Source organism: Denticeps clupeoides, unplaced genomic scaffold (assembly GCF_900700375.1).
Source record: "Denticeps clupeoides unplaced genomic scaffold, fDenClu1.1, whole genome shotgun sequence".
Classification (NCBI taxonomy): domain Eukaryota; kingdom Metazoa; phylum Chordata; class Actinopteri; order Clupeiformes; family Denticipitidae; genus Denticeps; species Denticeps clupeoides.
The window spans coordinates 478,101-505,019 of NW_021630086.1; the positions used below are offsets into that span (position 1 = coordinate 478,101).

The window sequence follows — 26,919 nt, forward strand, 5'->3', positions numbered from 1 at the left end:
ACACTCACAACACACTCACACACACTCACAACACAGCACCAGAACCACAGGCTGCTGGCTCCAGGATACCAGAGGTGACAAATGAGAGCTGGCACGCTAAACCACGCCGTCAAACTGAAGGAGCAGAAAATGCGGCAGATTGGGCGCGTCACCGACCTTCATCACACCGCGCCACGCCACCGCCAAACACACACACACACACCTTCTTATATACACCTAGAGATCAGGATCGCGCCTTCTACACACAAACTAAAACATTCCAACATCCTCTTGACCTCTGACCTGCTGAGACCCTCCCTCCAAGTTCTCTGGCGCCGGGGGAACAGGGTGGTCATGTGACTGGAGCCTAAAAAAAGGAGCCTCATTATAAAGGTAAACTGTAACTGTCCACATCTCCTCACCATCACATCCTGAAAACCCAGACTGAGAAGGAGAGGAGGTAAGGAGCATGAAAGCCGTGTTTGAAGCCCACCTGAGAGGGACCTCTGGGAGGTATGAGGAGAACGAATTCAAAGACAACGTCCAACTCCTGCACCGATCAAAGACCAAACTGAGTTCAAGTCACAGCAGCAGGTCTCATGAAACACATCACACAGGGACCTTGTGAAGAAATGATGGCAGCAAGAAGAAAGCAATGGAGATACAGGTAACACCTCTAGAGATGTTGTATTTAACCCTCGTGTTTCTCCCACTGAAGCTGACAGCAGATGTGAAAACAGGCTTGTGTGAAGGTCAGGCAAGGTGACCAATCCTCAAATCAGTGGTCCTAAACTACCCATAATTCCAGCTCTGCTGATCACACGACTCAGGTAGTCCAATAGTGAAAGTGAAGTGATTGTCATTGTGAAACACTGCAGCACAGCACACGGTGACACGGTGAAACGTGTCCTCTGTATTTAACCATCACCTTGGTGACAGAGGGCACCATGACAGGTGCCCGGGGAGCAGTGTGTGGGAACGGGACCTTCATCAAGGGGACCTCAGTGGTTCGGGATTCGAACCGGCAACCTTCTGGTTACTGGTTACTGGTTTCCTTAACCGCTAGGCAACCACTGCTCAATAGTGGTGAATGGTGGTGTGTGAAGGTGGTACAGGTTCTAATCTGTTTAAATTCCCTACAAATCCTGAGCTCTAGAACATTTTCTTCTCTGCCCTTGAACAAATGAAGGTCAGAACCAGTCAGCTGAGACCAGTCAGCTCCAGGGAGTCCCCCTCCCTGGCTGGGGTCCCCACAGATTTAAAGCTCAGTCCACTTTTGGGAAGGATCCTCATGAGGGGCAGCAGCTCTCCTGGCTCTGGATAAAGTAGGAAAGTAATTATGTAGGCGCTCCAGAGGGACGCGTTAGCTGCTGAGTGGAGGTCACGCCACTAACTCCTCACTTTCAGCATTTACTCTGGGTTCTGAGCCTCCACCGAACAGGGCCACAGATGGAGACCATGGTCCGTTTAGCCTGGACAACTGTGAGCTGTGATCTAGCATGTTCTCCTGATGTTAATGTCAGTTGCATGTGTACCTTCTTCATGTTAACCAGGCGACAGTAATAAAAACCTCCTCAGGTCTTGTGTGTTTGGTTTAAAACTGGTGCCATGCCCATTACATCTCCGCTGCTCTTTACCTCCAGTGGCCCAGCATGCATTTCATAGACCACACCCCTTTGTGATGTAAAATTTGTGAAGATGTGATTCCATGCGATGGTTCTTGTTGATGGTTCCACTGTGATATACAGGAGAATGCAGGCGGTTCTTTATTAAAGTCCGACTAGGTGAGCACAGAAGAAGGTGAAATGAAAATAAAACGTCTGCAGTCATACAGAGGTCGGCACCGCTGGGCCTTCGGTGATTCATGGTCTTCACCAGCCCTCTGGTTCTCACTTGCGGCTCTTTAGCGTGAGGACGTTCTGTCCTCTTCTCTGTCCTCTTGGGGGTCCCTGCCATCATGTGATGAATAGGTAGCGTTCTAATGAGAGGATGCACAATGTAGGTCAGGCACTGGGGGTCGTTGGTGGGGGTTTCAGCTGCGGCCCCAGAGGTGGGGGTCTCTGGTGATGGGAGATTCCCCAATAAACCACCATTACCAGCATGCATTAGGGACAGCATGTGTTCTGTACACTAAATCATTTATTGCAGAAGAGACGCGTACATCCATCATGGAGCAGAACCCGGGATGTAAATCAGGTGTAGAGCCACCTCCTCTCTGCACTTCTTCACTGAGCATCTTCCCATTCTGGACCACCTCACTTCTCCTGCCTTTGTGACTGGGTGGCTGGTGGGACGGGTAAGCTGGTCCACAGAAGGGTGTCTGGTCTGCGCTCCAGGCATTCAGGTGGTCCAGGTTGTGGGTCTGCTAACCTGTTGCCCCCGGTTACCATTTGGCTGTGGTGGCTTCAACTGACACCCCTCTTCCCTCGGCTGGGTTGGACTCTGTGTCATGAACACAGGGACTTCTCTTGGAGCTGGAGCTGCACCATCACCACTGAGGTTCAGATTAATGTGACTAACTGAAGAATGAAGCTTCACAGGAGAACATGGCCATTGTCAGTCATTTTACACCTCACAGTTCAAAGTTCAGGATCTCCCCATGTTTGCACTGCGTGCACTGCTACTGAGGAACTCAGTGAGGAACCGATATAAATTGTGGCTCCATGCATTATTGAAGGAGAGAGATGATGATGAAGATGTGGTTTCAGGTACAGATTCTTCAAACAGATCTTCCACCATGTTCTTTCATGTCTGGTAGAGGAAGTTCTCCACCATGTTCTCTTCATTCAAATTTTAATTGTGAATTCTCTTTGTTTCCTGTCAGATTGGACTGATTTGACTCTGTAATATTGAGCAGCCGAGGCAGCAGCAGGAACCAGAGACCAGGATGAAAGCAGCTGCTCTTCATCTCATTCTCTCAGAGGTTCCGTGGCCGCAAGGTTCTGCACACGCAGGTGGGATACGCAGATTTTTGAATCTGTTACTCATTTCTCCTCGCCATCATGCTCCTGCTCTCTGACCTGGACCGACCTCATGCTTCTCCTCCTGCTCCGTCCTCCGGCCAGCAGATCAGTGAAGGTGGAACTTCTCCCAGTTTGCTTTCTGCTGCCTTTCCTATGACTAAGTAGACAAGAGTGGAGGAGAAACGTTGCTGCTGCTGACAGCATACAAGATTCAAGAGAGATTTCTCAGTACAACAGTATACAGTGTATTACAATACTATTTCACACAGACCGCCCCATAATGCGAAAACACACACACATTTTATATATATATAAAATGTTGTATATTACACAAAAATGACCAAAAAATTGCACTGAATTAAACTAAAACACAGTTTATTGCACGGTGAAGCGTGTCCTCTGTATTTAACCGTCACCCTTGGTGACAGTGGGCACCATGACAGGCGCCCGGGGAGCAGCGTGTGGGGACGGGACCTTCGTCAAGGGGACCTCAGTAGCACCTTGGCGGATCGGGGTTCGAACCTGCGACCTTAGACGACTCCGCCCTGCCTCAATCCATGCAGATGTCGTTCAGCTCACCTGGCAGGGAGGGGTCGCCGCTGCAGGCCTGATGTGTTGTCTTGTAGCTTGTGATGGTCTGGATCTCCTGCCACATGCGCCGTGACGATTGTTGCTGATGATTGTAAAGGTGTTGGTCCATGATTTTGATGGTTATAACCACTTTTACCCAATTATTTTACAAAAAAATGCAGTATGGTCAGGACCTAGCGTGCCGCCATCGTGGTTGCAGTAGGCCAGGGAGAAGAAAGCAGAAGAACCGCGTCATTAAAACACACGATAGAGGGGGACAGAGGGAGCCCAGAAGAACCAGCTTTAGATCAGTTTTATCTGCAGGTTTGTAGTAGACACAGCAGTGTTCTCTTTGTTTGGTGTAAAGTGCACTTTGAAGTATACACCATAAAGTGTGCAAGGTGGACTGTGCAGACAGTGTAGACCAGAGCACCAGGTACTGCATCACTGCCTGACAGATACGTGGCCAGATTACCGAATCCCCACCTTCAGACAGAGATCTGGACCCTGTTCCTGTCATCTAATTTACAGAAGTAGGAAGGCTGTGGGTTTGAACCATCTGGTACATTTGCAGTTCGGTCAGTGATGTCCCATGATGCTCCAAATCGATCCAAGAAAGAAGCAGACAAAAACGCTTTTACTAAAAAAATGTTTAATCTTCCTGTGATGCATGACTTTTATTTACAGTATTAAATCTGCAAAATAGAAAGAGCAGAAAATGTACACAATGAGCTTTAAACAGCCTGCCTGTCACAGCTGATTCAAGTCTGAACTCTTAAAAAGATCTGGTTTCATAAAGTAGTAAAATTCTTCAGCTCGCTCCTCCTGAAAGCTCTTCTTCTAAATAACAGAAACCCCAGTGAGATGGTGAGGGTTCCGATGGCCGTGGCTGAGTGGTGCATTGTGGGTAAGGTCACATGACGAGTGAGGGCGGAGCCGGAAAGGCACGTTGTTGGGCTCGTTTATTTGTCGACTCACTGTTGCGTCTTGGAGCATCGGAATAAAGAAGTAAAAAATGGAGGAGCCGTCCCAGAACTTCAGGAAATTCATATCAAAAATAAGCGGAGAACAGTCCTGAGAGCTGGATCGGTAGATGGATGAATTACGAAGGTCCAGTCAGAAACCCTGTTTAAGTTCAAGTTGCTGTAGCCCTGGAGACGGGAGGAGGAGGAACATTCAATAGTAGAAGTCGAATCAGAAGGTAACGGAAAATACAAAGAAGCTTCCCGAAACACTTTACACCAACACACACATCGAGCGGCCAAAGCCTAAAGCAGGAAGAGCAAAGAAAGGTAGCAGAACAGAGTCCATGAAACCACCACCCGACTCAAACCCTGATATTCATTTTTAAAAAATGTAATGGGAAGGCAGAAGAACAGGCTGGACTTTGATTTCCTTTTCTGAGTTCCCGAAATATCCCCGTTTGGTCCGAACCGGCGGCCTGATGTTGAGGCATCTTCACTGCAGATCAACATGCTGCACTGGATCAAAGGACCAAAGCAGAACAACAAACACAGCAGCGGAGCAACGACTTCACAGCAGAAATATGAAATAATAAAAATCTGACCACAGTCTGAGCGAGGAACCGGATCAAGACAAAGATTCATAAATCTTTTAAAATGCAACTTTTGGAAAGTTTGTGAAGAACTAAGAGAAACTGTGGAAAGTTGAGCTCAAGGCCTCTCAGGATCTGAGATAAAGGCTGATGGAGCCGAGTTTTTATATGAAGATAAAAACCAGAGCTTCATTAAATAATAAAACCTCAGTGAAGACGTTAGTGAAAAAGCTGCGGTAACGAACTGGAACTGAAGCAGCAGGATGCACCACCACTCAGATGGTGACTCCATTGGGGATCTTGGCCGGGTCGAGGTCAAGCGTCATGGCCTCTGTGAGGGTGAGGAGGCTCTGTCCATCCCCACTGCAACTTCATAATTGGAATTCTAATGAATCATTTCAACATTGAAAATATATCAAATTTACCATCTAAATTAAGCACTAAACATTAAAATCAAACATGGCACAGGACAAGTTCTTTTTCTTCATTTTTTTTAGTCTCTGCAATATAAAATTCATAAAATCTACGATAAAATGGAAACTGGTTCATTTTCACAGATCTGAAAGAAGCAGTTGTATTTATAGATTTATATCTCTCTATATATTTATATTCAGTTCCTGTGATTTGTGCAAATTCAGCATTAACACAAGTAGGAGGAGACTGGCGCGACTGGATAGTTCGGTAATAAATAAAACACGTAGATGGAGTCCTGGAGAGGTGGACATGGAGCGCCCGGCAGCATCTTCTCCACTTCAACCAAACGCTTCAAATGGGAAGAAATGTGAGAGGAAGTCTCCCACTGAAGGCCAGCGTTCATATGTTGACTCCGCCCCCCAACATTCCTCTGTTGGCTCCGCCCCCCAGCGGTCCTCTGTTGCTCCTCCGAAGGCCAGCATTCCTCTATTGGCTCCGCCCTCCACTGAAGGCCAGCGTTTCTCTGTCACCACTGCCTTCCACTGAAGACCAGCGTTCATATGTTGACTCCGCCCCCCAGCGTTCCTCTGTTGGCTCCGCCCTCCACTGAAAGCCAGAGTTCCGCTGAAGGCCAGCGCTCATATGTCTGCTCCGCCCCTCGGTGTTCCTCTGTTGGCTCCGCCCTCTGCTGCTGGCCTGCAGTGTGGCGGTGGAGGAGGAGGCGGAGCCTCCTGACTCTCAGCTGCTCAGAGCCATGGTGTCGATGACCTGCTCCAGTTTACTGCGGAGTCTCTGCCTCCGGGACTGATCGTCCTTCTGCAGCACTGACAGAATCTACAGAGGAACACAGAACCAGAAGAAGACCCAGAATTACGGAGACTCGTCCCCGCTGATGTTTGAATGAGATGCTGTAGGTGACGTGTGAGATGATGCTCACCTCGTCCTTGTACTTGACGATGTAGGAGTAGATCTCGTGCAGGGCGCTCATGCTGTTGAACTGGTCGAGGTGAAGGCGCGACTGTTCCGCCAGATATGCACTCATGTCCTGGTCGCTGATGGCCGGCATGCGTGAGATGTCCGAGTAGTACCTGCATGGGGTCATGGGAGGGCAGGGGACAGACAGTGAGGGGAGAATTCAGAAGAAATCCAGGAGAAGCTGATGTGTGGAACCCACCTCTCCACCCAGTTCTTGTAGTTGGGGATGTCTTTAGCGTAGAGCAGCTTGTTGGACGGCGAGTCTTTGCCCAGCTTGTGTTCAGATGTTGAGCAGGAGTCCATGAAGGTCTGGGCCACCACAGACAGGCAGGCGTCCGTGATGCTATTCTTGTGGATGTCGAAGACAAACTGCGGGTTCTTGATGACGTTCACCCAGAAACGAAGAGGCAAACTGGAAGGAGGGAGGAGAGGAAGATGATGGTGATGATGACGATGGAGGAAATGTGTGGACGTGTGAAGAAACGGCTCCAGACTCACCAGTTACTCTTCCAGGTGTGGCGCACGTCCGAGTCGGAGATCTGGTGTTTGTCCGCCTGCTCATCCAGGAAGTCGAACATGTACTTGATGGCCAACGGCAGCACGCTGCCCCGGTGTGCCGTGCTGAAGATGGTCTCAAACAAATCGTCCACAAACTTCTGCAGCGTCCCCTGGGATACAGGAACTTGTGAGACCGCAGAACCCTGTCTGATGTTCCTCAGGTCAAAATCTAGAATTTCATATCCTAATTCCATGATGTGGAAGAGAGCGCTGGTGCTCTGCATTTTGGAACTTTTTAGGCTAATTTTGGTGGCAGCCAAATCCCACTAAATGATGGAGAACCTCCATCATGTTCACCGGTCCAGCCCTCACAGTCAGACCGATAAATATAAACATTTTCCCCATTCTCCCTTCCAGAACAAATGAAGAGCAGAACCATCGGCTGGGAGGAGAAGGTCAGAGGGTCAGTTGAGTTTGGTTACTGATGGAACAGTCATGTTTTCCTCTTACTTTAGTTGCCAGGAGACGGGTGAGGTAGATCTCAGACACCATCTTGCTGCCGCGGTCACCCTCGCGCTGGTCCACATGGTCATGGTTTTTGACCAGGTGCCAGAGCTTGGTGCCGCTCTCCAGGTCGGGGGTGATCATGGGTGTCCGGGAGCGCAGGCTGTCCGGGCTGCTCGCGGTCCTCAGCATGCTCTCTGAGGACAAATTAGTCATGGACCTTGAGTGATAAGAACATTCTCCCTGGAGCTATAACATCACACAAAGACAAAGAGTTGAGGAACGGTGTGGAGTAGCTCATCATGTCCAGAGTGGTGACATTTTCAGAGCTTCACCTGTCAAAAAGCAAGCTGCTCTAATCTGAGTTGCCATGACAATGAGGAGTCGGCATCAATGATCCTGCGTCCTGGACAACAAAGACTAAAATCCCCCATGATGGAGGACGCATGAAGAGAGAGTGGAGGAGCTGCTTACCGTATCGGCTAAGAGACTTGGTAAAGGTGGAGGAGTTGGAGATGTTGTAGGCGGAGTTCTGCTTCGGCACCAGAGCAATGATGGAGCCATCTGTCACCTGAAGACATCACATGACTTAACAGTCCAGGCCACCAATCAGTAGCAGAGCTCAGGACGTAACTCCGCCTTACCTGGTAGTGAGCCAGCGTGTTGAGACGCTTCCAGTCGTTGTCAATCTTTGTGGTGACGTCCTCGTCCTGCAGGATGATCCGGGCAATCCTGCCCTGTCTCCACTCTAGAACCACAAGAGAGCCAGATAACATTCAACAAGCATGTTTACCCTCGAACGTTCCCACAATCCACAGAAGCTCACCAAGATCCATGTCTCCAGCCTTGGGCCGCTGGGAGTACGGGCTTCCCTTGTACACGGCGTCCAGCAGCTTCTCCTTCACCTGGGTGACGGTGTCACAGTTCAGGCATTTCACTGTCACCTCCGGGCCGTTCTCATTCTCTGGGGTCACACAGTGCAGAGTCTGAGGAGCAGAAGAAAACACATGAAGAGTTGGGGGGAAAAAAGGTTTTAGTTCATTTTATGGTGCCATTTTCACAGAACTGACCAGAGTCTTGTAGTCGATCTGCTGACGGATGAGTTTGTCTTCGCTGAGGGAATATCGTGCCTCACCCGTTATAGAGTCGATGGGACCTTTCTCCATCTGCTGCTTCATGGCACAATAAAGCATGAAGAGAGGTTCCCCAGCACACTCCTGAGAGAGAGAGAGAGAGAGAGAGAATTAGAAACACCAAATTAGCTGGTCAGATCATCTCACCAAAATCAGATCAGAAGTAGATCTTGACAATATCCAGCAACCAGGTCTGCAATATTCCAGAACAAGATGCAGGACGAGATGACGTGGAACCTGATTAAGTAGAAGATGTGGATTCCTGGCAGAGAAGCTGGGTGTAAAATGTTGCTCTTCATCAGGAGGCATGTTGAGGTCTCCCCCCACTGAAGTCTCAGATTATTCTGGAACGTGGTGAATCCCGTACAGAACGACTTCCTCGCCTTCCTCTGTCTGAGGTTACGACTGAGAGTAACTTCTGCAGAAGTAAACCAGACCGCCAGAACTCTGTCTGATATTCCTGCTCTATGGTGGGTTCTCCTTCTTCATTTGGACCTTATAGCGCGGTTTACCTAGTTACGGTGCCCACCACCACCCTGGGGTTTTCAAACCCCACCCACACCACACGCTGTCAGCGTCTCATTAGCATCTGCGCTAATTAGCCAGACAGCTGCTAACGAGCAAGGGAATGAGCTCCTGTCGTCACCCCTGCACGCCTGTCTCTGAAATTAGCCCCAATTCCTGCACCGACGATGACGACGGCAGGGGGGAGGAGCCAAACTCACACACAGATCTCGACAGAGCTGCCTTTCACACGGACCCAGAAACAGGGGGCCGTGGTGGTTTACCTTGAGGAACTTGTAGAGGAGGAAGGTGAACCAGTTTGTCAGCATCTTCTCAGCAACAGACTCCGTCCTGCAACAGACAGAAAGTAAAAATGGCGACTCCGTCCGAGCATTAATCACGAGCCAGAGATTAATCCTGACCGGCGTGTGTGTTTGCGTGCGTGGCCGCTCGTACCTTCGCAGCAGCAGTTTGGGGTGGTTCTTGCTCTCCAGGTTCTTATCGATGAGGTCCGACAGCAGCTGTTTGAGGACGCCAGTTGCATATTCCATCTCCCCCTGCAGCGCCGTCATGATGAGAGACGCCACATTCCCACGGTCACGCATGGAAAAGGAACGCTGCGCCTCCAGCGTGCGGATGAAGGTCAGCAGGAAGTGCTTCTTGGCCAGCAGCTGACCAAAGAGTGTCAGACCTTTCTCCACATTGGCTGACAGCTGAGCAAAGACAGAAGATCCAGAATGTCAAATGCAGCAGAAATTTTGTTCTGTTGACCTAATTGACTCATTGAGAAGATGTGCAGAACTGTGCAGAACCCAGTATGAACCGTGTGAACCCAGGCAGTACGTGTGGACATTCTTTTAGAAGAATTGGAACACTGCTAATTAAAGAAGCTCGACTGACAGAACAGTAGAAGATGTTTATACTTAATTGGCTGGTGTTCATTCACCCACACAGAACTCAGCACAATGGAACCTTCAGCTCAGCTGCGGCCTTGATTCCTTTTAACAGCAGCACCCAGCATCAAGTAAAGAGCAATTTACCTGCACAGAACAGAACCTTGACACGGACAGGTCACAGCACAGAGCGGCAGTGCCAATCAAACCAGCCATACTAAAAAAAACACTGCAGTAAACATAAAGACACGAGAGGACAGGAGAGGAGAGTGAGTGAGTGGACAGAGACAGTTTATAAGGGCTAGGAGAAACAGGCATAGTGAGAAAGAGAGACAGTATTTGGGCCTTTGGAGAGATAGACAGGTGTAGTGGGTGGTAGTAGCCTAGCGGGCAACACACTCGCCTATGAACCAGAAGACCCGGGTTCAAATCCCACTTACTACCATCGTGTCCCTGAGCAAGACACTTAACCCTAAATTGCTCCAGGGAGACTGTCCCTGTAATACTGATTGTAAGTCGCTCTGGATAAGGACGTCTGGTAAATGCTGTAAATGTAAATGTAGTGAGGTAGAGAAAGGGTATAGAAGGGTTAGGAGAGACAGATGGTCTTAGTGAGGTAGGGAGACAGTTTTGGGATGTTTGAAGAGCTAGAAGGCATAAGGGAGACAGTATTAGGGCATTTGAAGAGCTAGACAGGTATAGCGGGGTAGGGAGACAGTATTGGAGCGTTTGAAGAGCTAGAAGGCCGTAACATGGTAGGAAGACTATCTTGGGGCATTTGAAGAGCTAGACGGGCATAGCGAGGTAAGGAGAAAGTATTGGGGTGTTTGAAGAGCTAGACAGGCATAGCGAGGTAGGGAGACATATTGGGGCATTTAAAAAGCTAGACGGCATAGCAAGGCAGGGAGACAGTATTGGGGCCTTTGAAGAGCTAGACACCGTAGCAAGGTAGGGAGAGAGTACTGGGGTGTTTGAAGAACTGGAAGGTGTAGCAAGGTAGGGAGACAACTTTCTTGACTCACATCACCAATCTTTCCCACTTATGTAGATTCCTTCTCTACAATATCAGACAGATCCGCCCTTATCTATCAACACAGGCCGCCAAGAGACTCGTTCAGTCCCTAGTAAATTCACGACTGCATTACTGCCAACTCCCTCCTTGCAAATCTATTTCTGAATGCCATCTGACCTCTAAACTAATACAGAATGCAGCAGAACAACTGGTTTTCCCAAATTCTCCCACACCACCCACTGCTACGCTACCTCCACTGGCTCCCAGTAGCGTTGTAAGTCACTCTGGAGAAGGCCTTCTGCCAAATGCCACAAATATAAATGTAAGTAAGTGCGATAGTATTGGGGCATTTGAAGAGCTAGATGGGCGTAGCGCCAGCATTGAGGCATTTGGTAGGTTCCACAAAAAAATCCCAGACAGTGTCAATTACCTTGTCCACTTTATTACAGTCACCTAGTCAAGCATAGAACTGCTGACAAGACAACTGACAGAGGGTCACCACAGCCACCACCACCGTAACAACTAAACCGTCAGGGATCTTCAAATAGACCTGTTTTTTTCTGTGGAGTTTTTCCTTGTACAGAAGGGTCACCTGTAGGGCCTGTCAAAGCCCATTGAGATGTACAGTATGTGATTATGGGCTACATAAGAAATAGCTGTTGTTGTTGTTGTATAAAACATGGTGAGAAGAGTACTGACCCGTACCTCCATCTCCTTGAGAACAGGATGATCTTCAATGCCTGGGAACAAGACTCTCATGGCGTAGGTACGGTAATCAAGGAAGGGGATGCCTGCTCCATCCAGCTCCTGTGTCAGCTCATGGATGTCAGTCTGGAGCTCTGCAAATGCTGAAAAAGAAAAGGAGTTAAAACAAAACTGGGGTCCACACTATCTTCCAACTTCTCATCTGACCACTGGATTACGGTCCCTTGATCATGTGACTGCTAAAGGGCAGTGGTGGCCTAGCAATTAAAAAAGCGGCCGCGTAAATCAGAAGGTTGCATTTCGAATCCCGATCCGCCAAGGTGCCACTGAGGTCCCCTTGATGAAGGTCCCGTCCCCACACACTGTTCCCCAGGCGCCTGTCATGGCTGCCCACTGCTCACCAAGGGCGATGGTTAAATACAGAGGACACGTTTCACCGTGACAATCACTTCACTTTTCACTTTAAAGTTCATACATGAGCACATAAAGGAGGCAACAGAACCCTGAGGGACACCGCTCCAAATCCAGAAGAAGCAGCGTCACACCACAGTAAAAATGGACGTAACACATCTCCTGCTGAGTGCCTCGTTCTCAGTCATCTCCAGCTTTGTCTGTGTCTCCATCCTTGCTTGACAGCAGATTTGTTCAGAAAAAGCTGGATGAAGTCACGACTCCCAAGATAGCGGCCGATTATAATGGCCTGCGATCCGGCAAATGCATCAGGAAGAGTGGCCAGAACCAGAGATCCAAATTAAAGACACACACACACACACACACAGACACACACACACCAACGTGTAATTCTGTGTTATACCTTCCTTGCACTCCAGGGCGACTCGTGACTCCAGATTGTCCATCTGCAGCTGCAGCCGTTTCAGGGTGCGGTCTGCGTCGCGGCTCTTGCGCTTGTAGGCGATGAGAACCATGATGATGACCACCAGCAGCAGCCCTCCGCCACCCCCGATGCCAACGATGGCAGGAAGTGTTAACAGGCTGTCGGAGTAGATCTGCAGCACTCCTGGCGAGAACTCGAAGCCCCCCGCCCGGACCTGCGGGTCATGAGGAGAACAGAGAGGTGTGGACATGGACGACTTGGGTCCACAGAGGGTCTAGGTTTGAGGGGTGTTGTCTGTAGTGGTTGTTAAGCCCATTGAGACATTCTGGTTTTTGGCTAAATAGAAATGGGTGGTAGTAGCCTAGTGGGTAACACACTCGCCTATGAACCAGAAGACCCAGGTTCGAATCCCACTTACTACAATTGTGTCCCTGAGCAAGACACTTAACCCTGAGTGTCTCCAGGGGGACTGTCCCTGTAACTACTGATTGTAAGTCGCTCTGGATAAGGGCGTCTGATAAAAAGCTGTAAATGTAAATGTAAATAAATAGCAGCTGCGTTCTCACAGTCCTGTTCACCCATGAAGTGGACGTTTCTGTAAAATAAAGTTCTTCTCACTCATTAAAATGCGCCTCAAGCTTCAGCCAAAGCCTCCGGTCAGCACCAGAGTCGTCCAGATCAAAGGGACCGAAGAAGAAGCCAGGCGGCGCTGAAACTCTCGGGGCCGCAAGAGCACAGCTGTGCACACTGGGGGGTGGAGCCACGACTCCGCCAAGTGCCCACTGGGGCGGCCGTATGTAGGTCAGAACGCTGAGGCACGGGCACACAGCTGAACCCCAGACTGAGCACTAGCACCAGTGCACAAGCACCCAGTTATGCCCTGGATTCCTTCTCCAGATACACAACAGATAACAAAACTGTGGAGCAGTTGCAGAGCAGCACTGGAATGTAGTGCAAAGTAATACATGTTAGTGGTCTGTTGAGGTCTGTGGTGAACATGTGGCTGACAGTGGTGGTCTGTGGTGGGACGTGAAGGACCAAGGAGGACCATGGTTGTATGTGATAGGACTGTGGGACAGTCGTGGACTAGTGGGTAAGGAAGTGGACACGTTTCCTTATCCATTTCCATTTCCCTTCCTGGCCTGCCAAGGTGCCACTGAGGTCCCCTTGATGAAGGTAGCGTCCCCACACACTGCTCCCTGGGTGCCTATCATGGTGCTCACTGATCGCCAAGGGTACAGAGGACACATTTCACAGTGTGCAATGGGTGTTGTGCTGTGGTGTGTCACATGTGGTCTGTGGTAGTCTATGGTGGACTGGTGGCATGAAGCAACCCATGACAGTAGTCTGTGGGGGATCACGGAGGACTGTGGAGGTCTGTAGTGGTCTGTAGAGATCTGTGGGGATCTGTGGAGGACTGAAGAAGAACTGTGGTGGTCTATGGTGGTGCAAAGTAATACATGATAGTGGTCTGTGGTGGACTGTGGAGGTCTGTAGTGGTCTGTAGAGATCTGTGGGGGTCTGTGGAGGACTGAAGAAGAACTGTGGTGGTCTATGGTGGTGCAAAGTAATACATGATAGTGGTCTGTGGTGGACTGTGGAGGTCTGTAGTGGTCTGTAGAGATCTGTGGGGGTCTGTGGAGGACTGAAGAAGAACTGTGGTGGTCTATGGTGGTGCAAAGTAATACATGATAATGGTCTGTGGTGGACTGTGGAGGTCTGTAGTGGTCTGTAGAGATCTGTGGGGGTCTGTGGAGGACTGAAGAAGGACTGTGGTGGTCTGTTTCTTCACGTACCGTGACTTTATGCTGGCCGGTCAGGTTGGGCCACTCACACAGCAGCTGGTTCTCAGAGACAGTCAGGATACATGGTGTCTCTCCGATGAACACAGTGTAGTTCAGCCTGAAGTTTCCTGGCGCCGCAGGGATGAGGTTACGGCCCTTTAACAGGAAGTGAACATCAGTGCCAACTTTTTAGTATTCTTTCGAATGTGGACATATGAGGTCAGATGATGCAAGGGGAAGCAGGAAGAGGACCATCAAAGGTTGCTCCTCAGATGGAGTTGGTAGGTGGGGCTGCAGGGTTTGGTGGGGTTTGGGCACTTTTCTAAATGCACAGTTGGTTTTCTATCATTTGCCTCGCACCACCAAGCCAGGATCAAATTAGATGGAAATTAATTGTGTGGAGAGAGAAACGCACACAAAAAAATCTCTGATTACAGCAGCAAATTGCATTTTCTGATTCCCGCTGCTTTGCTAATGCACAGGGTGCTTCTATTTATTTATTTATTCGGTTCTTCCACGTGAAAGCAGGCGGGGCGCGGCCATTCTGCCATTACGCAAAGAGCTCCGCTTAATAAATTCTCATTTAACAAAGAAGTGACACTCGTCACGCTCCCTTTTACACATCAGTTAGCATCACAGCAATGTGCAGCTTTGTTTGCTGAACTCAAAAAGGCTTTCAGCTCCTCTCTGCCGCCGGCACTTTGCTATTCAGCACCAAGGATAATGACCGAGAGGAGAATCAGTGGAGCGCCCTGCCGAGCTCAGTAGTGATGATGCCACCGATAACGTAGGACGTTCTGCAGCCCTGCAACCCTGCAAGGCTCGCCTTGATACCCCAACATCCGTCATCAGGCGCATCGACAGTCTTCATTGGATGAAGGAACATCAGAAAACACTCAACACTGAGCTTCGTCGGGTTGGATCTCATGATTCACGGCGTTAAACGTTTCACAGCTAAATCTTTCCAAGTCTACGCAACCGGATTTCGAATTTCTTCCCAGGTTTAACGCAGCAGTTTTTACAGCCACTAGACACGGATTGATAAAAACGATTAAATTACAAGGTGAGTTTTTCCAGTTGTAAAGAGGTGGGATTGATCAGTTCTGATCTGGATCTGGATGGAGAACCACGCCTCCCTGTCATCGTGAGTAATGAATCACCTTGAGGATGAGTGGCGAAGCGGGCTTCAGCTCCAGGACTCCGGATGGACTGAGGGGCTCAAACACCGGGTCTGGGTAGTAGCTGAAGCTCTCGTTGACCACCACCAGGGCCTGAACGTTGTCCATGTAGAAGCCGATCTCATCAGGGCTGCTGCCTGTCTCTGAGAAGACCCTCTCAGAGTCGTCGAGGGCTGGTGCCAGGCACACCATCAGTGAGTTGTTGAGTATGGTGCAGTTCTGGAGGATGAAGACATTCAGACAGGGTGAGATGTGAGCAGGTTATTGGTGGAGAACTCGGCATGGAGCCGGCTGCAGCTGGCAGGGTGCTGTGTTCTCCGCTTGAACTCCAGTTGGCAAACAGATGGTCTCCAACTGGGACGAGTCAATAAAGAACAAGCTACCTGTAACATGGAGCTGAGCTCTTTAATCTCCACCCAGACACGGCTTATCTCCCAGTGTTCACTTCAAATACAGGCTTTACCCAAGGTGCCGCTGGGCAGAAGGTCAGCTGAGCCTCCGGGGTGAGCAACTCCCTCTTCGTGTGACATTTTACATCTGCCTGCACTGCTCTGGTGTCCCTGTCCTTTATAACAGAGCTGCAGTCATCAGGAAGGTGCTACTCACATGGAAGGACTCGGCCGAGCCGTACTTGGCCCTGATTTTGGGTTCTTTTATGGTGGCCAGGTTGGTGCCGCTGATGGTCAGCAGCGTCCCGCCACTGTGGGCGAAGCAAAACATCATTTCAGGAAATAATTCACCATGCAGCTGGAAATAAGTGACAGGATCTTGACAGACAAAGCGACATGACAGCGGCGGCTCAGGGCCGATGACTAATTAGTCTCCAGTTTGGAGTGAAGACACCTATTGGAGACGAGATAATGAGATTAGATACTTGATGTTCCCTGAAAATTTGTCTAATTGGCTGCTTTGATCAGCCCTGTGCAAAATAAGAGCTGCCAATCATCACTTAGGACAGGAGAAATCAGAGCTCAGGTGAGAACTGGATCCTGAAGCGAAGTCTGTAGGACCCTGAGCAGGTACCAGAGCTGCTCGTACCTTGAATCCACATGTCTGTATGTGCAGCAGCAAAGAGAAACAAACTCAAATCTGATCAGACGCTCCTGAGGTTCAACAAATGGAGGGGGGCGTGGTCCTGAGCTTCACTGGTCACATGACATGAGCCTGAGCTCCACCTATATCCCCACCTCGCGATGCTCCAGTCGGGGTCGATCCTGAGGACGGTGGGGTCGTCAGTGTAGTTGAACTTGACCTCAGGGTTACGCAGCTCAGCAGAGTCGATGTCCACCGTGACGGACGTGCTGCCTGTAGTCAGTCCTGCTGGGGTCGTGCAAATGATCTCCTTGGAGGACCTCCTGAGGCAGGAGACAGAAGAAGAGGAGACTCATTACATCGTTTTACAAAGAACATTTTCATTTGTACAAAATGTTTTTTCCCCTGGTCAGCAGAGCCGGCGGCCCGCAGTCGCCATTTGATAAAATCTGGTTGCCGCTGGCAACCATGCAGCCAGTGCTGCTGCGCGTGTTCGATTGTGAAGTCCCATCTTCACTAACAACAGGGCGCCACTCTGATGTTCCAGCAGGATTTTCCACCTCATTCCGAGTGGAGTCATGCCTCCGCTGCCGGAGTCTCCTCAACACGTTTCCATGGGAACCGGGCCTCAGCAGAGCACAGATACTGTCGACAGGGCGGCTGTCAGAACCAACAACAGCGCCGAATAAATACGAGTGCGGAGGAATGTTGGGATGTGGAACGGAATTACCATCCGGAGCCACAGGAGACGAAGCGGAGCAAGAAAAACAGACACCCTCCGAGTCGTCTCCTCCCGTCTGGAGCCCGGCGCTGGTGGAAGTTCGGTTCTGACTCCCATCAACACACTTCCAGGATGAAAACGTGCCGTAGGAACGCCGAGTCGTCTTCTTCAGGGTTAGGGTCCGCACGGTCCTCCTGGCGCTGGTGGAAGTTCGGTTCTGACTTCCCATCAACACACTTCCAGGATGAAAACGTGCCGTAGGAACGCCGAGTCATCTTCTCCAGTCGGCACGGTCCTCCTGTCTGGAGCCCGGCGCTGGTGGAAGTTCGGTTCTGACTCCCATCAACACACTTCCAGGATGAAAACGTGCCGTAGGAACGCCGAGTCATCTTCTCCAGTCGGCACGGTCCTCCTGTCTGGAGCCCGGCGCTGGTGGAAGTTCGGTTCTGACTCCCATCAACACACTTCCAGGATGAAAACGTGCCGTAGGAACGCCGAGTCGTCTCCTCCCGTCTGGAGCCCGGCGCTGGTGGAAGTTCGGTTCTGACTCTGGTGATGCCCGGTTCCCATCAACACACTTCCAGGATGAAAACGTGCCGTAGGAACGCCGAGTCGTCTTCTCCAGTCGGCACGGTCCTCCCATCTGGAGCCCGGCGCTGGTGGAAGTTCGGTTCTGACTCTGGTGATGCCCGGTTCCCATCAACACACTTCCAGGAACGCGGAAGGAACCGGCCCTGGGGTGGAACTCACCTTTCGAAGAGGCAGGGCTGTCGGCCAACACTGACTGACACGGCGCTGCCGGCGTTTAGGTGGCTGCCCTCGATGGTGACCCTGGTGCCACCGGATAGGGGACCCTGCACCGGCACCACGCGGGTGAAGAAGGGAGACTGGAAAATAGGCAGCACCATCAAGGTCAGCCATTACTGACTTCCCAGAATGCTCTGCACTTTGTAGGCACCACGGAGGAGGTTCTCCTGATTGGTGGCACGTACCACGAAGGTGAAGGCCCGCGGCTTCAGCGCTCGGTACTCAGGGTGACACTCCTTCACACACACCTCCAGACTGGCGGCCTGCTGGGCGGGGTACGCGGTGGCGTCGCTCAGCTCGCACACAATCCTGGCGGAGCAGAGAGGAACGCGGGAACGCGTCAGAACCGCCGGAGGTTCCAGCTCAGGAACACCAGCGGCCACGTGCTTTACCTCTCGGCGCTCACGTACTCCTCCGGCAGCGGAACGCACGGCACCGCCCCCAGCCGCACCCCGGAGCGGATGTCCTGGAAGTGCAGGCCCAGGTTCTCTCCGGTGATGGTGAGGCGGGTTCCGCCCTGCTTGGGCCCTGTTTCAGGGAAGACCTGCGGAACGTAGGACGAAGGCGTTAACACGGTCACGTGACTTCTGACGAGTGTTTGTGGGTTCTCGACTCTCATCAGGAAATGACTGAATCAGATTGATGTTTTTGATAATGAAGAAAAATGGCCTGTAATTGAAACGTATTACCGCCCCGCTGCTGTTGCGGTAATGTGATTTATTTAGCCGGATAATCCCCGGTAACCAGGACAGGTGTGGCGTGACAAAACAAACACGGTGACTGATGTGTGGTGGCCCGCCGCCAGGAGGTGATTATGGGTAATACTGGCCGAGCAAATCGCGCCACCACACCTCCCATCCCGACAACGCTCATCCTTCAATAAAAGCATTTCAGCCTGTTCATATGTGTGGAGGACGAGCCCAGAGGATTCTGGGATTTGAAGATCAGCACTGGACCTACAAAGCCAGCTATAAATAAGAAAGGTTGAGCTGAAGGTGACATTAAGAGCCCATATTTTCACATCCGACTCAGAACTCATTTAAATTCCTTCTACACCTCACAACTTCGTACAGGTTCTGCCCCGTACTGAAAATGTTCTGTTTGGCTCCCACATCGCTCAGCAGATTCAAACAGAACCCAGAGCAGCCATTCTTAAACAATGAAGCTTTTATTCCCGGGGAAGGAGCGGAAACCGGGCCGTGAGCGAGAATAACGAGTGTTTGGGTTTTATTTTATTTATTTCAGCGAACATTAATATTTCATGCGGCAGCGTGGAGCTGCTGCTCTATTCTGCATCCACTGATTAAACATACACACACGGACGTGACGTAACACCAGGCAAGAGTGTCAGGAACGTTCCTCAAGGACTGCTCTTCTCCTGCTGGGTCTGTGTGGGTCTGTGTGAGTGTGTGTTAGTAGGTGAGTGTGTGAGTGTGTGTGTGTGTGAGAGTCTGTATGAGTGTGTGTTAGTATGTGAGTGTGTGTGTGTGTGTGTGTGTGAGTGTGTGTGTGTGATTGTGCGTGAGTGTGTGTGTATGGGTGTGTGTGTGTGTGTGTGTGTGAGTGTGTGAGATTGTGTGTGTGTGAGTGTGTGTGTAAGTGTGTGTGTGAGTGTGTGTGAGTGTGTGTGTGAGTGTGTGGGTGTGTGTGAGTGTGTGTGGGTCTGTATGAGTGTGTGTTAGTATGTGAGTGTGTGTGTGTGTGTGTGTGTGTGTGAGTGTGTGTGAGAGTGTGAGATTGTGAGTGTGTGTGTGATTGTGTGTGTGATTGTGTGTGAGATTGTGTGTGATTGTGTGTGAGTGTGTGTGTGTGTGTGTGTGAGTGTGTGTGTGCGCACTGGTCTGGGTTCAGTGTTGTGGTTTGGGGGTGATTGAGGTGGCGATTGTGTTTGCGCAGCAGCAGCTGATCCTGAATCAGAATGTTCTTTAGAGATGAATGGGGAACGGTTAGAAATGGTTAGAGACGAATGGTGAATGGTGACAGAGACAAGCGTGAGAACCAGATTAGACGCCGCGTCACCATCAATTACCCAGCATGCCGAGCTTATCGCTTCTCCAGAGCTGCTCTCAGACGGCGCTGCGCGGGTGTAAAGGGGGAATTTGTGGAGATTTGTGCAGGTTGGTGGGGTCAGTTTACTGCTGATGGAACAGAGCAGCGTACGGAGGATAGGGAAGTTGTCCCCTTGATCAAGGCACTGAGGGGACAGTTCACTGTGTCGCCGTGTGCTGTGCTGCAGCGTTTCACTTTTTCCCCGTTCGTAAAGAAGTGGAGCTGCAGTGGCGGTTACCTTGGAGATTTTGGGGTGGGTGCAGCGGCTGGCGGCCGTGGCGGCGTGCATCCAGCTGCTCTCGGGTGCGGAGCACTCCTGGCGCAGCGAGCACTTCCTGTCCTGGACGCACCAGCCGCAGTCGAAGCGGGGGTCGGCCTTCAGACACCTCCCACAGCTCCCCCGCAGGGCGAAGCACTTGTACAGGTGAGCTGGAACACCACATCCATTCATGAAGAAGAGCAGCAGTGCTGCTAATCTGATTCGCCGCGGTTAAGCTTAAAAGTAGCCGAGCGCTAATTAAACGGAGCCAAATGAATGATTTAATTACATTAACATTCCCACTCTAGACCCCGTCTGCCAGAGACGGAGAACTCAGCCTGTTCAGAGGTTCTCAACACTGGGACTTCATATTCTACTGATGGAACGTGGGTCCCCGAGGGCGTGGCGCTCTGGTTCGGAACCTGGTGTGTTTTTGTGGGAGCGAGAAACGCAGCCAGAAGGAGGACACCGAGGAGGAGTCAACGTACCTTGGATATTGGAGGGGTTGTCAATGACGAAGTTCCCATTCCAGACCACTGACAGGTCCACCGCCAGGTCGCTCAGGCTGTTCCCTTCATAGTCGTACTGGACATGGAGAGGGAGGAAGACACTTTTAACGTCATGAGATGTCCTCTTTGCAATCACTGATGTTGCATCTTTCCACCTCTATAGCAGATAAACCAAGAACTCCCTCATACTCCACGAAACGTGAATCTTTAAACTGGTGAAATTTGACCCCAGCCGCCGCATCCATGTTGGGGGACTCACTGCCAGGATGACCACGACCCCATCAGTGCACATGTCCCTACATCCTTCAGACCTCCTTCAGTATAATTTGATTTCGGTGGGACACCACATTGTGGTCAATGTGCACATTTCCAGACGTCATTAGCTGACCCCATGGACCATGTGACCATGGCACTGATGATCATCACACTGAACCCACACGAAGGCCACGTTCCTGTGGTTTAAAACCTTGTGCAGTGCTGCCCACCCGGTCAGGCTCAAGAAAAGCTCCTCTTATTGTCTGACCCCGCCTCCACACCAATTTCACTCATGGGAGGGGCCTAATTAACCTTTAAAGCCCTAAATTAGTCCACCCACCCTCTCCATAAACCTTCAACAACAGGGCATGCTGTTCTCGTAGTGTGTCCACGACACTGTTGACTGTTCTGCTCAGTTATCCTCATGAATAAAGACTCAAACATGGAGAAAACAGCAGAGAGCAGTAGCAGGTGAGGAGGGGCGAAGCGGAGATGCGCTGAGGGTCATTAATCACAGAACATCCAGGAACCCAGGAGAGCAGGAAGACCTCAATGGGGAACACGGCTGCACCTTCATTCGTTTTCAGCATTAGTGTTTTTACTCTGCGTGATTGGTCTCCAGGGTCAGGCCCAGGTGGGCGGAGCAGAGCACCACCAAACAGGACAGAAACCTCCACCACTACATCTTCGTACATCCTCCATCTCCATCCTCCAGCCCACCTGCGCCTCCTCCCACTCCCGCCTTAATTAAGAAGAGGAGGGGAAATAAATGGCAAACCAAAAATAGCAGAAGAGGGGCAGCTCCCAACGTATCCCCACACGCCTGATGCTGGCAAGCCCATAGATCAGAGGGATGGGCGGCGGCTCCCAAAGTGCCGATGTTCACAAAAACGCCAAGCAGTTGCGGCACCGCTGGGAGCAGAACCGCACATTCTCCTGTGCGTGCCCAAATGATGGTTCTTCATCTCCTTTAAAAAACCGTAATAATTCCACAAGCCAGCAGAGAAACGCTGTCTCCTTGGCCTTCAATCACAGGCCACACCCTCAACGTAATCACATCAGAAGAACCAGACGTGATTCTTCCAGATTGGGCTTCGGTGCCGTCACCCCCGCCTCCATCCGCTAATTCAGTTTCCACATATTTTCCTTCTGCCTGATTTGATGACCCCTCCCTATACAATGCTTCACTGCACCACTGCAATTTATCATCATTTTATCTCTGTCGCCTTTTAATTGGAACCTATCAGGTCCTCCTGACCATCCTCATTTTCCCTGGGAAACTCGGCAGCTGCTGTCCAGAAGATTTTTCAGCACGTCCATCTTTACTTCTCACTTTACTAACTAGAGTGAGTCGGACCGACTCTCATGTATCTGAGCTGAAGTGAGAATGTAAAGGACCCTGATATCATCACCAAGACACACAGACACACACTGATGCACACACAGTGTTAACAACAAACAACCAACACACTACCAACACTAGGGTGCCCAGATTTGGATTGGATTTACTAGCGATTCTTTGACTAGTGCAAGTGCATGGGGTGGTTATACATGGAGGACTGGGGGCTGCTAGAGATGTTTCAGCTGCATGAGTGGTAGTGAAGAGGCGTGCAGGTTGCCCATGACATGACGAATGTTTAAATCTACTCCAAAACCCAGCCAAAAGCAATCTCCAGGACTAAAAAAGAGGACATGTCCAGGGAAACGAGGACTTCTGGTCATTCTGCCAAATGCCGATAATGTAAATTCTACCGATAACTTACCACCACCACCAACACACCAGTATCAACAATACACATCACTATCACCAATACACCATCACTACACTCCACCAACACACCAGTATCACCAATACACCATCACTACACTCCACCAACACACCAGCATCACCAATACACCATCACTACCCTCCACGTACACACCAGCATCACCAATACACCATCACTACCCTCCACGTACACACCAGCATCACCAGTACACAATCACTACACACCAATATCACCAATACATCACTACACTCCACATTTACAGCATTTATCAGACGCCCTTATCCAGAGCGATCAGTAGTTACAAGGACAGTCCCCCCCTAGAGCAACTTAGGGTTAACTGGCGATACCCACTAGGCTACTACCACCCTACACCAACACACTTGTATCACCAATACACCATCACTACACTTCACCAAACTGCCTGGGGCAGTGGTGGCCTAGCGGTTAAGGAAGTGGCCCCGTAATCAGAAGGTTGGCGGTTCGAATCCCGATCTGCCAAGGTGCCACTGAGCAAAGCACCGTCCCCACACGCTGCTCCCCGGGTTGGCGCCTGTCATGGTGCCCACTGCTCACCAAGGGTGATGGTTAAATGCAGAGGACACCTTTCACTGTGTGCACCGTGTGCTGTGCTGCTGTGTATCACAATGACAATCACTTCACTTTATTATTATTATAACTACCATCAGAGACCCACCATCCAGCATCAATCAGACCACTAAAGGTAATGGTAACAATTCATCCTGCGAACAGCGCTGATTCACACTCAGTCCTGTGTTTTACCTTTTCTGCTTAGTTTGGGTTAAGATGCAGAATTATCTGTATTAAGTAATGATAAGGGCGACAGAGCAAAGAATAAGGAGATCCAACAACACTGGTGAAGAGAGATACAAAAACAAGACCTTTGCACCATGAGGAGCATGAGGTCGATGATGAGAAGGATGAAAAAGAGGAGTAAGTAGCTGAAGAGCCTCACCATAGTTTTCTGGCACTGCAGGCTGGTGCTGTTGAAGCGCAGTGCTGTGACGCTGTAGACGGCGCCCTGGATGTGGAAGATGCACTCGTAGTTGCGTTGGCCGGACTGCGGCTGGGGAAGGTTCCGGGCGAGGAGCGTGATGGGCTTCATCACTCCGACTGGGATGTAGATTTGGGTAGAGGGCAGGATTTGGGGACATTCCTGGTGGAAAAGGGAGGTGGGATTAATGGAGGAAAAAGGTCAAAATGAGCGTGAGACGCAGCAGAAGGTAAAATGAGTGGTGGTGGCCTGATGGTGCAGACAGCTGTAGCCTGTGATAACTCGGGCAGCCACCCAGAGCAAATGCCATATGTGAAGTAAACAAATATGGCAGGAGGGCGTCGGCGCGGCGGTGCACCACTGGGCCGGCCAGGTAATCACCATGCTGACACATTACAGACATCCACACAGAATGTATTTACACAGTTTGTTCTCGCCAAAGTGCTGATCAGAATGGACATGATCAAATCAAATAGGTACAAGTGTTAAAAAGGCCTGGGAGCTCAGGTGGGTTCTGAGCCTTGGTTTAAATCTCATAGTGGGAGGGGCATTTATATCACAAGTAGAGCAGCACCGCAAACACCCAGATGGGGGAGACCTGTAGGACAGGAGATGTAGGGTGGGACCATTTAAGGCTTTGAAAACCATGAACAAGACCTTCAACTGGATCCTATAGTGGACCGGAAAGCAAGGAAAACGTGGCAGGGGTCAAGATGAAGTCACATGATGCAGAGGAAGAACCATGTCACCTGACATCTAGTTTCAGATAAAGAGAGATTGACAAAGCGAAAAAAAGTTATTGGTTCACTGCCCAGATTTCTGCACCAGCGGCGTCCAATCACATGTAATGAGGACTGAAGCCCCTCCCTCCCAGTCATCCTGGCTGTGGGCGTGGCAGCTTTAATTGCCTGGAGGCGTTAGTTAGGTTATTAATCCGCCGCCACACTCTCTCGACTGATTAAATCGAGTGTGATGCAATTTTCCGGGCGCTTCTCTACAGGCCTCCCCAGCGGAACACGGCGAGGAACAGCTAATGAAAAGCTACAATATCCTCAAAGTCAATAAAAGCCAGCTGGAACATCAGAGATATTCAGCCGGTTAATAAAGTAGAGGATCTCCTAACAGGCCGTGAGGAGAACAAGGTGGAAGAGCTGAGGATCTGCTCATGGGATGAGAGAGAGAGAGATTACAGCTTTAAACACGGAATAATAACGCGGAATGAGGCAGAGGGAGAGAAACAACAGAACACGTCTGGCAGTGAGCAACACACGGAACCCAGCGGAGCAGCCAAAACTAGGTCAGAGATACCGGGACCGAAAAATGAGCAGATGACAAAAGACAAGAAAGTATTGGGCTCGATTAACGAGAGACGGTTCTCGACTGCTGCGCCCGGTGTTCCTCTACATCAACAGAGCGACGGAACTCTTCTCAGCGAGGAGCTAATTAACAGCTACATAAACATGACGAGAGAACCACGGCACAGAGATGTTCCTCAGCCTCCAGCTAAGGACATTAAAGAACAACATTATCCCTGCAGGGTTCTACAGAATGTGGCTCGAAGAGGAACCTGAATGTAAAAGTCATGTGATGAAAATGAGCGCAACTCTCAGGACCGCCCACATGTTCGATTTACAAATGACCGCCTCCCAAAAAGGCGGTCCCTGGCCAGCCAACGTCGGTCCCGCCCCCTGCAGCATCACACACCCGCTCCTGTTTCTGCGTGTGTTCGCTTACACAAGCAATTTTCCGCCTGGTCAGATTTAATGTGTTCCGCTGTTTATCTGCTGTCATGGAGAACTTTGATTTATATACATTTGATTTGCAAGTGCAGCTCATTACATCTGGCACATTTCCCAATCAAGGGTTCTGACCATTAACAAGCGATTAGAGAACAATTCTCTTTTTTTCATGTTATAACTCTTCTTAATCAACATGAGTTGGGAACATGAAATGTACAGGAACATCTACAAAAAAAGGAATTCTCTTTTGGGGGTTGTTTTAAGACATTGTTGTAAACAATGTTATTTGTTGTTCTAATTAAATGCTACATTTAAAAAAATTATAGGGTTATTTAAAGGTAATTTAGTCTCAGATCAGGACCCATAACAGAGGTTTTAAGATCAGATCAGGACCTGTAACAAGGGGTTTGATAAAAGAGGGTTTAGTTTCTGAATAGTACCAATGAACCCCCTGATTTCAACCTAACTCTATATGTGCCAAGTGCGTCCATGCTGGGGAGAGAGAACCTGTTAATCCGTGTAATGTCCTCTGTGCAAGGAGCGAGTGAGGGTGTGTAGAGAGACTCCTGAGATAAAAGCGCTGGGTGTAATTGGATTGAGGCGGGATAACTCATGACCAATTAACATCATAAATAAACTGAAATGTAAACCCGGGGTCTGTTTGGAAAAGGTGTTCCGGCACCAAGGAGATAAGAGAACGTAACGCTGCCGTGTGTTTACACCAGAGCTGCTGAGATGTGGAGAGTCACACTCACTGCTCACATATACATATTCACAGTTTTTAATGAAGAAGATAATTACACACAAGTGTGAAAACGGTACGTGTGCCTGGTCTACCTCTATGTATCATCCGACCTCTACAACTCATACAAAACGCAGCAGCACGACTGATCTTCAACCTCCCCAAGTTCTCCACACCGCCCCTCTTCTACGTTCCCTCCACCGGCTCCAAGTAGCTGCACCATCAGGTTCAAAATACTGATGCTGGCCTACAAAGCCAAACATGGAGTAGCACCATAAATGAGAGAGAGATGGAGAGGTGGAGTGAGAGAGAGGTGGAGTTAGGAGGAAAGAGAGAGAGATGGAGAGGTGGAGTGAGAGAGGGGGGAAGTTAGGGGTAAATGAGACAGAGATGGAGAGGTGGAGTGAGAGAGAGGTGGAGTTAGGGGGAAATGAGAGAGAGGTGGAGTGAGAGAGAGGTGGAGTTAGGGGGAAATGAGAGAGATGGAGAGGTGGAGTGATGGAGAGAGGTGGAGTTAGGGGTT

General features: G+C 50.1%; 1 protein-coding gene across 1 annotated transcript; it reads right to left on the reverse strand.

Moving 5' to 3' along the window:
* Positions 1-4,147: 4,147 nt before the first annotated feature.
* On the reverse strand, positions 4,148-24,096 carry LOC114782625 (plexin-A1-like). The gene is made up of 23 exons (XM_028968505.1): positions 23,877-24,096; positions 20,859-20,955; positions 20,350-20,540; positions 18,455-18,606; positions 18,248-18,371; positions 18,006-18,142; positions 16,690-16,857; positions 16,109-16,202; positions 15,485-15,721; positions 14,337-14,480; positions 12,520-12,754; positions 11,700-11,848; positions 9,552-9,808; positions 9,380-9,446; positions 8,529-8,675; positions 8,285-8,444; positions 8,103-8,206; positions 7,933-8,029; positions 7,465-7,655; positions 6,955-7,124; positions 6,656-6,868; positions 6,419-6,569; positions 4,148-6,315 (listed from the first exon to the last, which is right to left on the reverse strand). Exons 1-23 carry the CDS (start codon positions 24,024-24,026, stop codon positions 6,220-6,222), a joined length of 3,531 nt encoding a protein of 1,176 aa, XP_028824338.1. The 5' UTR covers positions 24,027-24,096; the 3' UTR covers positions 4,148-6,219.
* Between the last annotated feature and the right edge of the window lie 2,823 nt (positions 24,097-26,919).

Bases quoted from the DNA above. Each gene is read 5' to 3' on its own strand.
- LOC114782625 (XM_028968505.1), bottom strand. From the start codon at position 24,026: ATGAAGCCCATCACGCTCCTCGCCCGGAACCTTCCCCAGCCGCAGTCC. The intron at 9,447-9,551 runs GTACGAGCGGCC...TGTCTGTTGCAG, and splicing joins CCCAAACTGCTGCTGCGAAG to GACGGAGTCTGTTGCTGAGA. The intron at 7,125-7,464 runs GTAAGAGGAAAA...CCTGTATCCCAG, and splicing joins CCCGTCTCCTGGCAACTAAA to GGGACGCTGCAGAAGTTTGT.